This window comes from Hippocampus bargibanti, linkage group LG05 (genome assembly GCF_051943395.1).
Source record: "Hippocampus bargibanti isolate YZ-2025 linkage group LG05, ASM5194339v1, whole genome shotgun sequence".
NCBI lineage: Eukaryota > Metazoa > Chordata > Actinopteri > Syngnathiformes > Syngnathidae > Hippocampus > Hippocampus bargibanti.
The window spans coordinates 29,900,290-29,915,149 of record NC_142738.1 but is presented as its reverse complement, the minus strand read 5'-3'; the positions used below and the strand labels follow the sequence as shown (position 1 = coordinate 29,915,149).

Below are 14,860 nucleotides of genomic sequence, written 5' to 3'. Positions count from 1 at the left end.
GTCTCCACCTCAAGTATCCATCCGCCACAACAATCAGTGCATACAGAAAAAGTGACACATAATACGCCGATAGATGATAAAAACAAACACAGAACACACCAATACATATGTTCTGTTAGGCCCGAATCATTTCCGAAAATATGACCCCATAAAATGACTCTTTCCCCCACAGTACTGTACTGTAAAGGGCGCTGACATTAACAGAGAAGTGCACGTTTCAGTGTGGTGATTGTATGTCAATACATATATCAAATTTTCAGATTTTTACAGATTTGACATTTTGCGACTTTATTTCCCACTTAAAAAAAATAATTAAAAAGCTTTCGTCCCTGGGTGGGCTCGAACCACCAACCTTTCGGTTAACAGCCGAACGCGCTAACCGATTGCGCCACAGAGACATGTCCCTGCTCCTCACCTATAGGCTTTTAATAGAGAGATAAACCTAAGATTTAATTTAAACGCTCAACGCTTTCGTGAAAATAAGAAGTAATACTCTATTAATTGAATAATGAATAGATAAATAGGTAAATTGTTTGAAAGGTACTATTTTGCTGTTGCAAATTTCCCCATGGTGGGACTATTAAACGATTTCTTATCATATGACTAAATGAGATTGAAAGGAACGTAACCGCATAAACAAGTTGTTGTCACGGCGATTACAATTTGATTTTTCTCATTGATCAATAATAATAATAATAACAATAATAATGCACTCAGTCACATTACAGTCACAGGATCCGTTTTTCAGTTGGTGAGCAGCGGCAGCGTTCGCTCAACCCAGAAGTTACTCAAATAGATAGAAAGCTAGCTAGCTAATAGACAGCTCAATACATAGATAGCTAACTAATAGCTAGCTAATAACGAAAAAATAAATAAATAAATAAATAAATAAATAAATAAATAGCTAATAATAATAATAATAAAACTAAAGTCTGACTGGTCGTATCGGCCCTATTTATATATCCCTAATGTCCAGACATGGCGGCGCCGGACACAACTAAGATAGGTCCCTACTCTCAGGTTGGGGGGAGCAGAGGACCACTCCTTGTTGCCCCACTGATTGTTCCTACATTCCTGACTAACGACTGGCCTATTTGCCCCACTCCCACCGCTATCACTTCATCAGCATTACGAATGTTGCCTAACCTGTTTTGCCTAAGCAGGCTATTGTATGAACGATCCAAATTGAACCTTACCCCACCAGACCGGTTTAATGAAGGATTTTGTTGTTTTATAAGAATCGCTTCTTTTACCCCCCCTTAAAAGCTAGCAACCACTCATTTGACGACAATGAAGTTAAAATCTTAGCGAAAGAACATAGATGGTTTGAAAGGGGGTAAAAGAAGTGATTCTTATAAAACAACAAAATCCTCCTGGTCCCTCCTACCTGCTTTTTGGGATCCGCACCCGCCATCACCACCTTGCAAACCGTGACAGTTCTTCATACTTGGCAATAAAGAGGATTCTGATTCTGATTAGCTATATATTAGCCAGCTTTCTATATACGTATTTGAGTTACTTCCGGGTTGAGTGAACGCTGGCGCGTGTGGCTGCCGCTGCTCACCCACAGAAAAACTTATCCTGTGACTGGAAAGTGACCTTGAGAGTTTTGAAATTATTATTATTATTATTATTATTATATGTTTCATTTATAAGCGCCTTTCAAAACTCTCAAGGTCACTTTACAGTCACAGGACAAGTTAGATAGATAGCTAGCTAGCTATATAAATAATAGCTAGCTAGATAGCTAATAGATAGCCAGCGAGATAGCAAATAGATAGCAAATGTAAATTTCTCCACTGTGAAACTAATAAAGGCATATCCAATCCAATATCCAATCCAAATAAATAAACATAGAGGCAAATAAATCTTGACAACGCGGATAAAAGACAAATGAGCCACCTGGTCAATTGACTATTGGACTGTGGCCTTAGCACACAAACGTTCTCAAGAATTTGAGTCAGGGGAGTCGGTTAGCGTGGTGACAATGTGACCTGTGAGCGTTCTAAATGTGACTCCGCTCACTTGTCCTGGTCTATGTTTAGCTGCTCTATTTTGCCTGCCATCACACTGTCAAGCACTTCATCTCCGGCGTCTCCGCAGCACGTCCGGAATACTTCCAGGCGGCACTTCGATGTCCGTCCGGGCTTGTAATGTCACTTCACAGTCGCCGCGAAGGTGCAGACGGAAGCAAAGAGGTTGCCTCGCGTGGGGATCCTCGGCCTCGCTGCGCTACCAGACTGACCGTTGTGGTGGAGGACGTCCGCTTCTCCGAGGAGAAGACGCTACTTGTCCAGAGTTTCGACTACTTTAGCGCACTCTTTCGCTCGGGGATGAAGGAGTGTCGCCAACAGGAGATCCACCTCCAGTCTCTGCGCGCCCGCGGGTTCTTCACCGCCTTGGCGGTCATGCGAGGCGAGGCGCCTGATTTGGATGCCGACGACATGGTGGAGGCGATCCAATGTGCCGCTTTCCTGCAGGCGGCGCCGCTCACCAGGCACCTGGTGGAGCGGCTGGACTCCGACAACTGCTTGCTCATGTTCCACACCGCCTCCATCTTCGGTCTACTGGAACTCTACCGAGCCGCCGGGCTGTTCATCCGGGACATGTACGGCGACATGGAGGCCGAGGTCAGGCGGACTTTGCCGCCGGAACTGATTTCCTTTGTGGAGTCCCTCAGGCCGAGAGCTTTCGTGGCCGTCGGCGCCCACGCCAGCTGCGACGCGGTCGATAGCGTCCACGCCGCCTCCAGGACCGTCTGCTATCTGGACGAAAGCGGGAACGCCTGGAAAACGCTGACCGATCTCCCTCCGGAGGCCAGCACCTCCATGGCGGGAGTGACCGTCCTGGACAACAAGCTCTACGTGGTGGGCGGCGTCCGCGGCGTCCGCAGAGAAGTCGTGGACGCCTGTTTCTGCTAAGACGCGGACCGGGATCTCTGGACCCGGCTGGCGGGTCCGGCGCAGCCGCGCTTCAACTTCAGCCTTGTGGGACGAGACGGTCGCCTCTACGCCATGGGCGGGGAGTACGGGCGGACGCCGATGTCATCGGTGGAAACGTTGGAGGTCCGGACCGGCGAGTGGAAGTTTGCCGCGCACCTGCCAAAGCCGGCGGCGGGAGCGGCCTGCGCCCAAGCGTCCGGGAGGATTTTCGTGTGCCTGTGGAGACCGATGGAGACGACCGACATCCACGAGTATGTCACGGGCGCGGACGAGTGGCGTTTGGTCACCAGCCTGGTCCGCCGGCAAAGCTACGGCCACTGCATGGTGGGACACCGGGACGACCTGTACGTGATGCGCAACGGGCCGTCCGACGACTTCCTGAGGTGCCTGATGGACTGCTACAACCTGAGCACGGGACAGTGGACCTCGCTGCCGGGACACTTTGCCAACAGCAAGGGCTCGCTCTTCACCGCCGTCGTTCGGAGCGACTCGGTCTTCACGCTAAACCGCAGCGCCACCTTGGAATACGTCGTCCAGGGCAAGACCTGGAAACCCCGACGTCAGATGAAAGGTTTCCCTCGCAGTGGATCCGTCTGGACCTTTTTGCTCAGGCTCCCAACGCTCCAAATACCTCACGTAAATGACTGATTTATTCGTCACTGGTTGAACACCAATTCCAATGCTAAACGAGGCGTATCCGACTTTGCGAGACCTACGACCTTCATCCTTTCTCTTCCTTCGCCAGAGTTGGTGGATGTAGTCCCCAGGAAACCCTCAGCTGCGGTTTTCCAAGTTTCGGCGCTTTGTTGTTTGAAGTAGTTTACCATGAAAGAGAAGAGAATGCAGGTCTCCTTTTATGAGTGCACAGATGTCCAAGTCAAGGCCCGGGGGCCAAATCTGAGATCATGGCGATCATCAAAAGGGTCAGTTCTGTCCTGGGCTGCTCGCTAGACTCTCTGGAGGAGGTGGGCAACAGAGGGATGCTAGCTAAACTAAAAGCTATGATGGACAGTCCCTCCCACCCCCTCCAGCCCACCCTGACAGCACTAGGTAGCTCATTCAGCGAGAGACTGTTACACCCGCGCTGCAAGGAGGTACTGCCGCTCTTTTCTACCGACTGCTGTCAGGCTTCTTAATAAACGCGTGTGAATGAAAAAACTGTGAATGTAAAAAAAAAAAATGTGAAAAAACTACATCAGCGACCATCACAAAGGTCAATAAAACGACTTGATTATACAGTACAGTTTATTTCTTTTATGACAGTACAATAGCACATTTATTATACATTAAAGGTCTATTTTGTGTAGTTTTAAGGCTTATTTTGTAGAAAATGATGTTTTATGAGGACCTGGATGGATTATTCTAGTTTTAATGGTTTCTTATGGGAAAGAAATGTTTGGAAGACAAACTTTTGGCCTTATACGCTGGGAACCAATTAAATTCGAAAGCATAGGTATCACTGTATTTGCACTATGTAGTTTGTGTTCCCCCCCCCCCCCCAAACTCCTTTCAATCTCTGCTGTGGACTGCAAATTTCCCCATTGTGGGACTATTAAAGGACAACCGACATCACTTTTTTGTTTCCTAACTGACATCAGAAAAACGTTTTATAGCATCTAAAATACCCAAAACACGCAGTATGATATTTTTATTCAAATGCAAAACACCAATAAAAATGACTTAAAGTGTCCAAAATCTGCCAAAAAATTGAGCTGCGAATTGGGCATTTTCAGAAAGTCCCGCCCCCAGTTCGTGACGTCACGCCAAGACGTCTTGCATTGCTCGACAATCAAAACAATGGCTTCAGATTCGGAGAACATGCTTTCTTGTTACACATCCAGTTATGAATATGATTCAAATAGTTCTGAAGAGGAAAGCATACATGTTTGCAATCGATTTGTAATCGACTATTTGTCCTTCCGTGTCATTTTGAGGCAACATTGGGGGGAAATGTATCACCAAAAAAAAGGCAGAAAATGGCGACCAAGCTCTGTGTGAGGAATTAATCAGCCCATTTCCACAGGCTGATAAATTCCTTACATGGAGCTTTGTCGCCCTCTTCTGCCTCTTTTTGGTGCAACACGACGTTTTCAGACCAAACAAGTACGGCAAAATGCATTGACGTGATTGAAGGACTGCTACAATGTGTCCATTTTTCGGTCAGGGGGTGTTCCTTCAGTGACGTAGCGTGAGGACTCGTCACCAACTCAAAAACAAGACTTCCGGAATATTCAGCGCGAGTCTTAAAACGTAAAATATAGCTATATGCGGTGGAAACTTATTAAAATACGCCCAGTAGAAGTCATTTGAAGCCATTTTACAAATTATGGACACAACTTGTCCGGAGACGTCGGTTGTCCTTTAAAGGCTTTCTGATTCTGATTACAATATTTGGGGTGATTTGTGTGCAAAAAAAAAAAAGATTTGTAAAAGAGGTGACAACACAAGAGAAATAAACAAATGTACAGTGACACCTCACCTTACGAATGCTTTAGCTAACGAACTTTTTGCCTTACGAACTATAAATTTGCGAGAATATAATCTTGTTATACGAACTATTTTTCGGGAAACACACAGAGCGCCACAATGAGTGATGTGAATGTGCCTCTTCTCCTAACAAGGAAATGGCAGCCGACTTTTTTTCCTCTATTCTTCGCCCCCAGTCTCCGGTTAAAGCCGCACGTGATTGGTCAAGATCCGTGGTAGAGGAGGGAGGGGACACATGCAGCAGTGAGCAGGGGGAGAGTTTACAGAAACAGAAACACACACACCAAAGGGAGACGACAGCGCTTGAAACAAAAAAACAAAAACAAAAGTGAAAAAATCAAAGTGAAATGGTGAGAAAATGGATAGAAAACAGTGAAATTTGGACTTGTTTCAACTTTATTGATAGTTCAAAGGCAGAGTGTAGACTGCAAGGTTAAAATACCCCATCAATCAGGCTCCACAAATAACCCGCACAAACCATCTGTATAATTTGAAGAGAACTTACAAGCAAGGGAACCAGCTATTAATGAAGTTTCCAGTGTGTCTTCCTGCATCTGTTGCTGTTGCAAGATCACAACTTCTAAGATGTATAAACCAGAGCTCATTGAGACACTATGCAAAAAGCTATCCATTCCATCAAGCCATCAACGACCATCTCAAAGGTCAATAAAACGACTCTATTATACAGTACAGTATATTTCTTTAATTACAATAAAATAGCACATTTATTATACATAAAATAAGTTATATTTTGTGTAGTTTTTAAGGCTTATTTAGTTGAAAATTATGTTTTATGGGGACCAGGGAACGGATTATTCTTATTTTAATGGTTTCCTATGGGAAATGAATGTATGGAATACATACTTTTCAACCGTACACTTTCTGGGAATCAATTAAATTCATAAGCCAAGGTATCACTGTATTTCAACGCATTCTGGATGAAATCGCACGACCATGTTGCGTTCTGGCGGATATCCAGCAGGTGGCGGAGGAGGGCCTCTCCTCTGGGTCACACACCTGCTGCTCATGCAATCAGTCTGTCGGAAAATTCGCCCTGTTAACATCTCGCGATTTATTCTCTGCGTCTCCCACTTTCATGTTCTCACGTTTTGGGATTCCACCTGCCTGTCTTTGCTGATTTTTGTAAGTTGTTTTTTCTTGTTGTTATTGTCGGTCACGGCTTTGCTAATGTACCCGTTTTGGATTGTTCTTGTCTATATTCCAACAACTATTTCCGTTTATAATTTTATGACATAATCCAGGTATATTTTGTGTAGTTTTAGGGCTTATTGAGTAGAAAATGATGTTTTATGGGGACCTGGGAACGGATTATTGTCATTTTAATGGATTCTTATGGGAAATAGATGTTTGGAAGATGAACTTTTACCTTGCACACACTTTCTGGGAACCATTTAAGTTTGTAAACTGAGGTATCACTGTATACAAATCAATTTTTGAGACGCTTCTTCTAAATGGAAGGCGAGAACGCAAGCCAATGAACGGAGTCACGTGACCTGGTGGACTTCAGTCTGCATGTAAAACATCAACTTTGTGTTTGCTTGCTGCTTTGAGATCAGAAAAAAAGAGATGACTCTTGTATTGTATAACTTTTGCCCGTCACCTGCGAACGTTTGTTGCTTTTGTACATCGGTGACATCGTTGTTTATTAATAAATAATAATAATAATAATAATAATACATTTGAATTCTAAACGCCTTTCAAAACTCTTAAGGTCACTTTACAGTCGCAGGATAAGTTTTTCTGTGGGTGAGCAGTGGCAGCTACACGCGCCAACGTTCACTCAACCCGTAAGTAACTCAAATAGATAGCAAGCTAGCTAGCTATCGAATAGATATCTAATAGCTAGTGAATAGATAGCTAATAGCGAGCCAATAGATAACTAATAGCTAGCCAACAGATAGCTATTAGTACTTGAGACATGAAACAAAATGGCGGACCAAACAATGAACTTCTCTAAAGGTCGTGTAAACGAAACAAACACCGGAAGCCCCCCCAAAAAATTCTAATAAAATATATACAAAAATGTTAACATACCGTGAAATGGGGAGGTTCATTAAAGACCAGGTATGTCTGACTCCGGTCCTGGAGGGCCACCGTCCTGCCTGTATTCAGGCTCTCCCGGTTGCAACAAACACAATTCAGATTTTTTGAGGGGACTTGAAAATACAGTGATACCTCAGCTCACGAACTTAATCGGTTCCCAGAAAGTGTGTGTAAGGCAAAAAGTTCATCTTCCAAACATTTATTTCCTATAAGAAACCATGAAAATGAGAATAATCCATACCCAGGTCCCCATAAAACATCATTTTCTACTAAATAAGGCTTAAAAACTACCCAAAATATACCTTATTTTATGTATAATAAAAGTGCTAGTCGATTGGAATTAAATAAATAAACTGTATAAACTATAATAAAGTCGTTTTATTGACCTTTATGATTGTCGTTGATGTAGTTGCCTCTTGATGATATCCGAGTGAAGTTGCCGTGCTTTCTGGGCAATAATACCCTCACTCAGACTGTCCCCTGCTAGCTGCTTTTTGTTCATCCAGATCAACAGAAGTTTTTCAACCTCTTCTCTTGCCTGAGACCGTTGCTTAGACGACAGGGAAACACCCTTAGCCACACGTAGCAACTTAGCATACTGGTACTGGGACGCTAAATTACAGAAACGCACACCTCATTGGTGTTTTTCGATGTCCTCCTTCTTCTGCTCGACCATCATTTTCTTTTGTGTCGTCTTCAGCTTAACACTAGCCTTTGATGGGGTCTTTTTCGGTCCCATAATAGCAAACGTACTCCACTCAATAAATAACCACGTCTGCACTCAAAGAAAGGGGGTGACGAAAACTAGTCCGCCAGCCACCGTGGCACGGTGTGGTTTGGTTCGTCCACCGAAAACTAGTTCGTACGCCAAGATTATATTCTCGCGAATTTAATGTTCGTAAGGCGAAAAGTTCGTGAGCAAAAGCGTTCATTCGTAAACTGAGGTATCACTGTATTGTAAGAAATTGAACCTCTTCCACAATTTCCAGAAGCTTCCCAATTGCGTGACCTTTCACGGAGAGGTCAACATGTCATGTCGGCAGCGCGGCGTCCATCTGTCCATCCGTCCGTCCAGAGGCCTGGTGGATGAGAAAGTAGCCATCCTGGTGCAGAGTGCGCCCCCTGGAGCCCGGTTCACCCTGCGCGCCTTCCACCGCTGCGAGGACCGTCACGGCTGGGAGGCTTTTGCTCACTACCTGACGGACGCCACAGGTTCTCTCAACGGTATGTCGGGGCTTTGAATATAAAGGCAAAGTTACAAGACTGCTTCAGAGACACGAGGAGACTCTTACAGGACGATCTCAGCGCCTTGTCCAGACTGTTGCAAGACTTGTATGAAAATGTTGTGGTCCTGATCTTTGCAATGCAGTATCTAAGGATCCCAGCCTTGGTGGGACATACTCCGGGGTCGAACAGATGGGTCTTTTCTGGAGCATCAGACCTGTACCAGGAAGCCAACCAGGACTCAGGTAGAGCACGTTCATAGCTGTTTTTACCATAAGATTGTATAAAATTCCTGGATCGCGGTACATCCTTGGTACCACATTCCAAAGTTCAGAAATTGGTGGCTTATTTTGGTCACGTCATTTCTTTGACAGTAGACGAGAAAGACAGCCAGGGAGAAATGAGCTAATCAACTAGCTACTAGCTATCTATTTGCTATCTAGCTACAGTGAGACCTTGGCTTACGAACTTAATTGGTTCCCAGACAGTGTGTAAGGTGAAAAGTGTGTATCCCCCAAAAACATTTCCCATAGGAAAACATTAAAATGAGAATAATCCGTTCCCAGGTTTCCATAAAATATAATTTTGAACTAAATAAGCCTTAAAGGACAACCGACGTCACTTTTTTTGTTTTTTAACTCACACCAGAAAAACGTTTTCTAGCATCTAAAATACCCAAAACACGCAGTATGATCTTTTTAGTCAAATGCTAAACACCAATAAACATGACTTAAAATTTGCAAAAAAAATGAGCTGCGAATTGGGCATTTTCAGAAAGTCCCACCCCCAGTTCGTGATGTCACGCCAAGACGTCTTGCATTGCTTGTGAATCAAAACAATGGCTTCAGATTCGGAAAATAGGCTTTATTGTTACTTATCCAGTTATGAATATGATTCAAAGTTCTGAAGAGGAAAGCATACATGTTTGCAATCGATTAAAGAATTACATCTGCCATTTTGAGGCAACATTGGGGGAAAATCTGTCACCCAAAAAAGAGGCACAAAATGGCGACCTCCAGTGGCCACCTCCGCTTTCACAGGCTAATAAATTCCTTATATGGACCTTGGATGCCCTCTTCTGTCGGCATTTGGGTGCAACACAGTTCTCAAAGCAAACATATACAGCAAAATAATAAATAATAATAATAAAATTTAAAAATTAAAATAATAATAAAGGCATATCCAATCCAATCCAAATCAATTGACGTTGATGAAGGACTGCTACAATGTGTCTTTTTTCAGGTCAGGGGGCGGTCCTTTCATGACGTCACATCGGGACTCGTCACCAACTCAAAGACAATACTTCCTGAATATTCAGAGCGAGTCTTGAAACGTAAAATATAGCTATATGCGGTGGAATCTTATTAAAATACGCCCAGAAGTCATTTGAAGCCATTTTACAAATTAGGGACACAACTTGTCCGGAGACGTCGGTTGTCCTTTAATTGCTCCCCAGAAATTGTGTGCAAGGCGAAAAGTGTGTATCCCAAAAATTTTAATGGTTCCCATAGGAAACCATTAAAATGACAATAATCCATTCCCTGGTCCCCATAAAACATAATTTTCTACTTTCTAATTTTCTAAGCCTTAAAACTACATACAATATACATTATTTTATGTATAATAAATGTGATATGGTATTATAATTAAAGAAATAAACTGTACTGTATAATAACATTGTTTTATTTACCTTTGTGATGGTCGTTGATGGCTTGATGAAATGGAGTGGCCGGTTTCATCAGCATTAAACACTTGATGAGGAACGTAACCTTTCACCATCTTGAGGAATGATCTCTTGTAGGTGCTTTCTCTGTGATGTTAACTAGTTCCTAGTCAATTGTGTTCTGTTTAGCTGGGTTGATAGCTTTTTGCAGCAAGTGTACAGATGGCTTGTGCGGGTTATTTGTGGAGCCTGATTGGTGGGATATTTTAACCTTCCAGTCTACACTCTGCTTTGGAACTATCAAAGTTGAATAGTCCAAATTTCATTGTTTTCTATCCATTTTCTCACCATTTCACTTTTGTTTTTTTTGTTTCGAGCTCTGTCGTCTCCCTTTTGTGTGTCTGTGTGTGTGTGTGTGTGTGTGTGTTTTCTCACACTCTCTCTGTCGTCTGTGTGTCTCTTTAATGTTTAATCCCCCCCCCCCACTGCTGTGTTCTTGACCAATCACGTGGCTTTAACCACAGACACCATTTTGTTTTTGGGAGAACGGCCTCCCTCTCTGTCTGTCTGTAACCCCTACCCCCTCACTGCTGCGTACTTGACCAATCACGTTGCTTTAACCAAAGACTGGGGGCGGGGAATAGAGCACAAAACAGTCGGCCGCCATTTTCTTGTTAGAATGTGCACGTTCGCGAACGACACATCACTCATTGTGGCAGCTCCGTGTGTATCCCGAAAAATAGTCCGTATGCCAAGGTAAAATTTTCATAAATGTAACATTCGTAAACCGAAAAGTTTGTAAGCTAAGGGGTATGTAAACGAGGTATCACTGTATTATTAGTATTCATCCCTCCTCATGTCTAGGCTGAGGAAGAAGAATGTGCAGACCCCCATGGAGTTGACCATCTCCCTCTACCAGGACCACCTCACAGACTTGACGGATCAGGTACCGCTGGCCTCTCAAACAGTGGAACGCTGGTACATGGCGCCCGGCGTTGTCAGGACCCCATCGAGGATAACAAACTGACGGCGACCCTCTTCCTGCCAACCGGTACACTCCAAATCCCAAGGGACTATTGCAGAATATTTATAATACAGAGTACAATAAAATGTTCCCAGGTCCCGGACCGTTCCCTGCCATCCTGGACCTGTGGGGTGGCGGAGGCCAGCTGGTTGAGTACCGGGCTGCGCTGCTGGCCTCACGTGGCTTTGTTGCACTGGCTCTGGACTACATGACCCCAAAGATCGCAGTGGAGACTGGAAAGATGGTGGACAACACATACTTTGAGGTCTCTTCCATGTCCTGATTTTGTTTTAAATGAGTTGACAGCAGTCTGTTGAATAAATGTGTCAGTTCTGATTGTAGTCCGTTCCCCAGATCGGGTCCATCCCCTGGTTTTAGTCCTTGTCCATTTTATGACACGGATCTGCCACGTCAGTCTTACATTCGCAGTATCGCAGCAGTATTTTGGTGATCCAGCCCACAACGCTATACCGTTAGACAAATGTCCTGGTTGTGATTATGGTGTGTTTACTGGGCCCGGTCCTATGCATGAACCTGGTCTCACCCATCTGTGTCCCAGTTCTGTTCCGTGTCTCAATTCTTTGCGCAGTTCCCTTTCTGAAGTCTAGACAATATGCCGGACATATTAGTTGCATTATTTTGCTAACAGCAGCTAATGTTTGACAAAAGTCCTGAATGTAGTCCGGTCCCTGTTCCTGGTTTTTCTTCCAAGTCTTCGTTTTTCCTTGTTATTTACCATAATTTTATATCGATAATCATGAAGGGACTATCGAGCCCTGTTTACATGTAATTTTCCTACTGGGACTGATCCGATATCGATATAACGAGACTTTACTGTATTTTATGAAATCATGAAGCGAGCACCTACTGGGACAGATCACCCCACCTCCTCTCCGTTTGGCCGAGAGCGAATTGTGTTGCCATTTGAACATGACTTTCTCCGCTCGCAGAGGGCCTTCATGTTCCTGTGCCAGCACCCCAAGGTCTTGGCCAAACGTGTGGCCATGTTGGGTCTGTCCTTTGGTGTCTGCGTCACGCTCAAGATGGCCGCTTACTCGCCTGTTGTCAAGGTTGGGCAAGGATGACATCATTTGTGTTTGTGCGGGATCATGGACACCGTTCCTGTGTTTGTACATGTGTCACAGCCCAGGTGTGCCGTGTGCATCAGTGGAAGCCATGTGCAGCCCGTGGATGGAACGTTGGAGGACATTTTATCTTATTTTGATCGGTAATGTTAACCGTGGTTATTATTCGGGAAGACCAGACGTTACTGTGTACGTTTGCTGGGTGTCGTTCCCGCAGGAACGGCCACAAGATTCAGTTGAATGACCAGAACCAGGCCATCTTAAGAAACTTGCTGCTGCCAATACCCACTGACCCCGTCTTCAAAGTGGATGTGAGTTCCCGCGACTGGGCTTGGTCAAAGTCCTGGCCCAAGCCATGGGCAATGCATTCATTACCTCCGTGGGCCTGAGCCCTGTCCTTGCTCTGGTCCTGAATTAGGTTCCTAGCCATGTCCAGTTGTATATTTTTGTTTCTGATCCAAGTCCTTGCTCTGGTCCTGAATAAGGCTAATAGCCATGTCCAGGTTCAGGGCTCATGCACCGGATCACATCTATGAACAAGGATCTGCCTTAGACCCTCAAATTCTAATCCGTGCCGTGGTTTTTGTTTATGTGGGGATTGGTTGAACGTGAATCGTTTTTGCCAGGTCGGACGTGTGCAGTGTCCACTGTTGGTGATCGCAGGCGAGGATGACCAGAACTGGCCCGCCGGGGAGTCAGCCAAAGACGTGAGGAGCAAAAGTTCAATGTCTGGTTTCCAAATAACGAAGGTGCACATTCGTACGGAACAACAATCCGTTTGTGTTGCAGATGAAAGAGATGATGGAGCTTGCGGGAAACGGCCACCTACTGACCGTTCTTTCTTACCCAAATGCCGGACACTTGCTGGAGCCTCCGTACTCGCCACACACCAGAGTCAGCTCATTCCGATCTGTGGGCAGTCGGGAAAAGGGTAAGTTAACTTGAACTGAGAGCTCTGTCAGAAAAAAACTTGGGATTTTGTTCTGGTCTACGTCTCGGTTCACGTCCTTAACCATGTCGCAGTCCTTGTCATGGTCTTGATTCTTGTCCCAAATCCTTGCATGTGGTCTTTGTGTTCCAGTCACAGCTCTGTGGGGAGGAGATTGTGCGGCGCATTCGCTGGCTCAGGAAGACGCCTGGAAGAAGACCTTGGACTTCCTGCGCCAACATTTGTACGCATAAAGATGGAACGCTGGTGGCCCTGCAGAAGAAGGAAACATTAGCGTGGAAACAGAAACACGAGCTTGTCACTCTATCAACTGTGTCATGTGGGGTTTTGACATTTTTCCTTGCCGGGGAGGAGTTGGGAGTCAATCAAGGGATGTCAATCATATGTCAACGGAGGCATTTCCGCACACCTTCATTTTTTTTTGTGCTAAGGGCTATAAATAGAATCGGTTTGAATGGACTTTTTTCACCATGGCCAGATCGGCTTTCAACTAGCGATGGCGACGTGTACTCCATTTACTACAGCATGCATGTACTGGAGATAATCAGCTATAAGGAGGCCTGCATGAATGACAATGTTCAGAACGAATGGGGGGGGGGGGGGGGGGGACACCCACGTTATTTGAACAAACACTCCCTGTATCCACTTTTAGTTGTAGGATTTCACCTTTGGCTTCATATGAATATTCATTAATACAATGATACCTCAGCTTACAAACGCCTCTCCCGGCCGTTCTCCACCCGGTTCGCGATCACCTCGCCAATGCCAGATGATTGACTCAACTCGCCACCGTGCCTGGACTCTTCCTTCGGCGCGCGAGTGTATCCGGTCCGAGGTATTTTCCCCGTGTCCCGTAAATTTATGTCATCTTCCGAGATTGCGTAATTTTGCACCCTCGTGTGCCATTTGCTTTTTGGCGTAGTAAGCGGGTCGGATCACCATCTTCTTACTCGCTGTGTTTTCTTTTATTTGTGAGTAAACATCCTGCTTGGGTAGTACGTGTCTGCTTTGGGATCCCAAACATTCCACTACGTTCCGACGAGTCAGCTGCCGTCACTCTCGCTCGGAACGTGACAGCTACGGATGACTCGGCTACAAATATCTTCAAATATCTATCCAATGACACTTGCTCTCACGCCCACAGTCACATCACTAGATTTCACAGCCTCCTTATTCTAATATCGTACTGATCGTAGATTTCGCCATGTTGTATTCCCTCGCCAGATCAGACAATCGCACACCTCCTTCATATTTTGCGATTATTTCTTTCTTTCTTAAATGCAATAGTTGTACGCACTACTTTTCTTTTGTCACTTTAAGCAGCACTTACTGTCTTTGGAGGCATGATTACGGGCTAAAACTCTTCGTACACCGATATTAAACGCTAGAGCAAAACGCAGCACGTCCGCTAGCGACAACAGT

The 14,860-nt window shown here is 44.8% G+C and overlaps 3 protein-coding genes and 1 non-coding gene across 4 annotated transcripts; 3 read left to right on the top strand and 1 right to left on the bottom strand.

Moving 5' to 3' along the window:
- Nucleotides 1-324: 324 nt before the first annotated feature.
- On the bottom strand, nucleotides 325-398 carry trnan-guu (transfer RNA asparagine (anticodon GUU)). Its single transcript has one exon. It is a non-coding gene; the product is annotated as a tRNA-Asn (tRNA).
- Nucleotides 399-2,083: 1,685 nt separating this feature from the next.
- Nucleotides 2,084-2,921, top strand: LOC148898458 (kelch repeat and BTB domain-containing protein 13-like). The gene has a single exon (XM_088996597.1). The coding sequence runs from the start codon at nucleotides 2,154-2,156 to the stop codon at nucleotides 2,919-2,921; it is 768 nt and encodes a 255-aa protein (XP_088852723.1). The 5' UTR covers nucleotides 2,084-2,153.
- Nucleotides 2,922-3,014: 93 nt separating this feature from the next.
- On the top strand, nucleotides 3,015-3,590 carry LOC148898457 (kelch repeat and BTB domain-containing protein 13-like). Its single transcript, XM_088996598.1, has one exon. It carries the CDS (start codon nucleotides 3,015-3,017, stop codon nucleotides 3,588-3,590), a length of 576 nt encoding a protein of 191 aa, XP_088852724.1.
- Nucleotides 3,591-6,143: 2,553 nt separating this feature from the next.
- LOC148898456 (acyl-coenzyme A thioesterase 1-like) lies at nucleotides 6,144-14,433 on the top strand. The gene is given in 12 exon segments (XM_088995622.1): nucleotides 6,144-6,572; nucleotides 8,483-8,717; nucleotides 8,863-8,962; nucleotides 11,245-11,381; nucleotides 11,384-11,431; nucleotides 11,500-11,669; nucleotides 12,355-12,474; nucleotides 12,550-12,632; nucleotides 12,707-12,800; nucleotides 13,116-13,196; nucleotides 13,279-13,420; nucleotides 13,571-14,433. Coding segments are annotated over 12 exon segments (1,500 nt in total). The 5' UTR covers nucleotides 6,144-6,383; the 3' UTR covers nucleotides 13,672-14,433.
- The last annotated feature ends 427 nt before the right edge of the window (nucleotides 14,434-14,860 follow it).

Coding starts and splice junctions, on each gene's coding strand:
- LOC148898458 (XM_088996597.1), top strand. CDS start 2,154: ATGTCACTTCACAGTCGCCGCGAAGGTGCAGACGGAAGCAAAGAGGTT.
- LOC148898457 (XM_088996598.1), top strand. CDS start 3,015: ATGGGCGGGGAGTACGGGCGGACGCCGATGTCATCGGTGGAAACGTTG.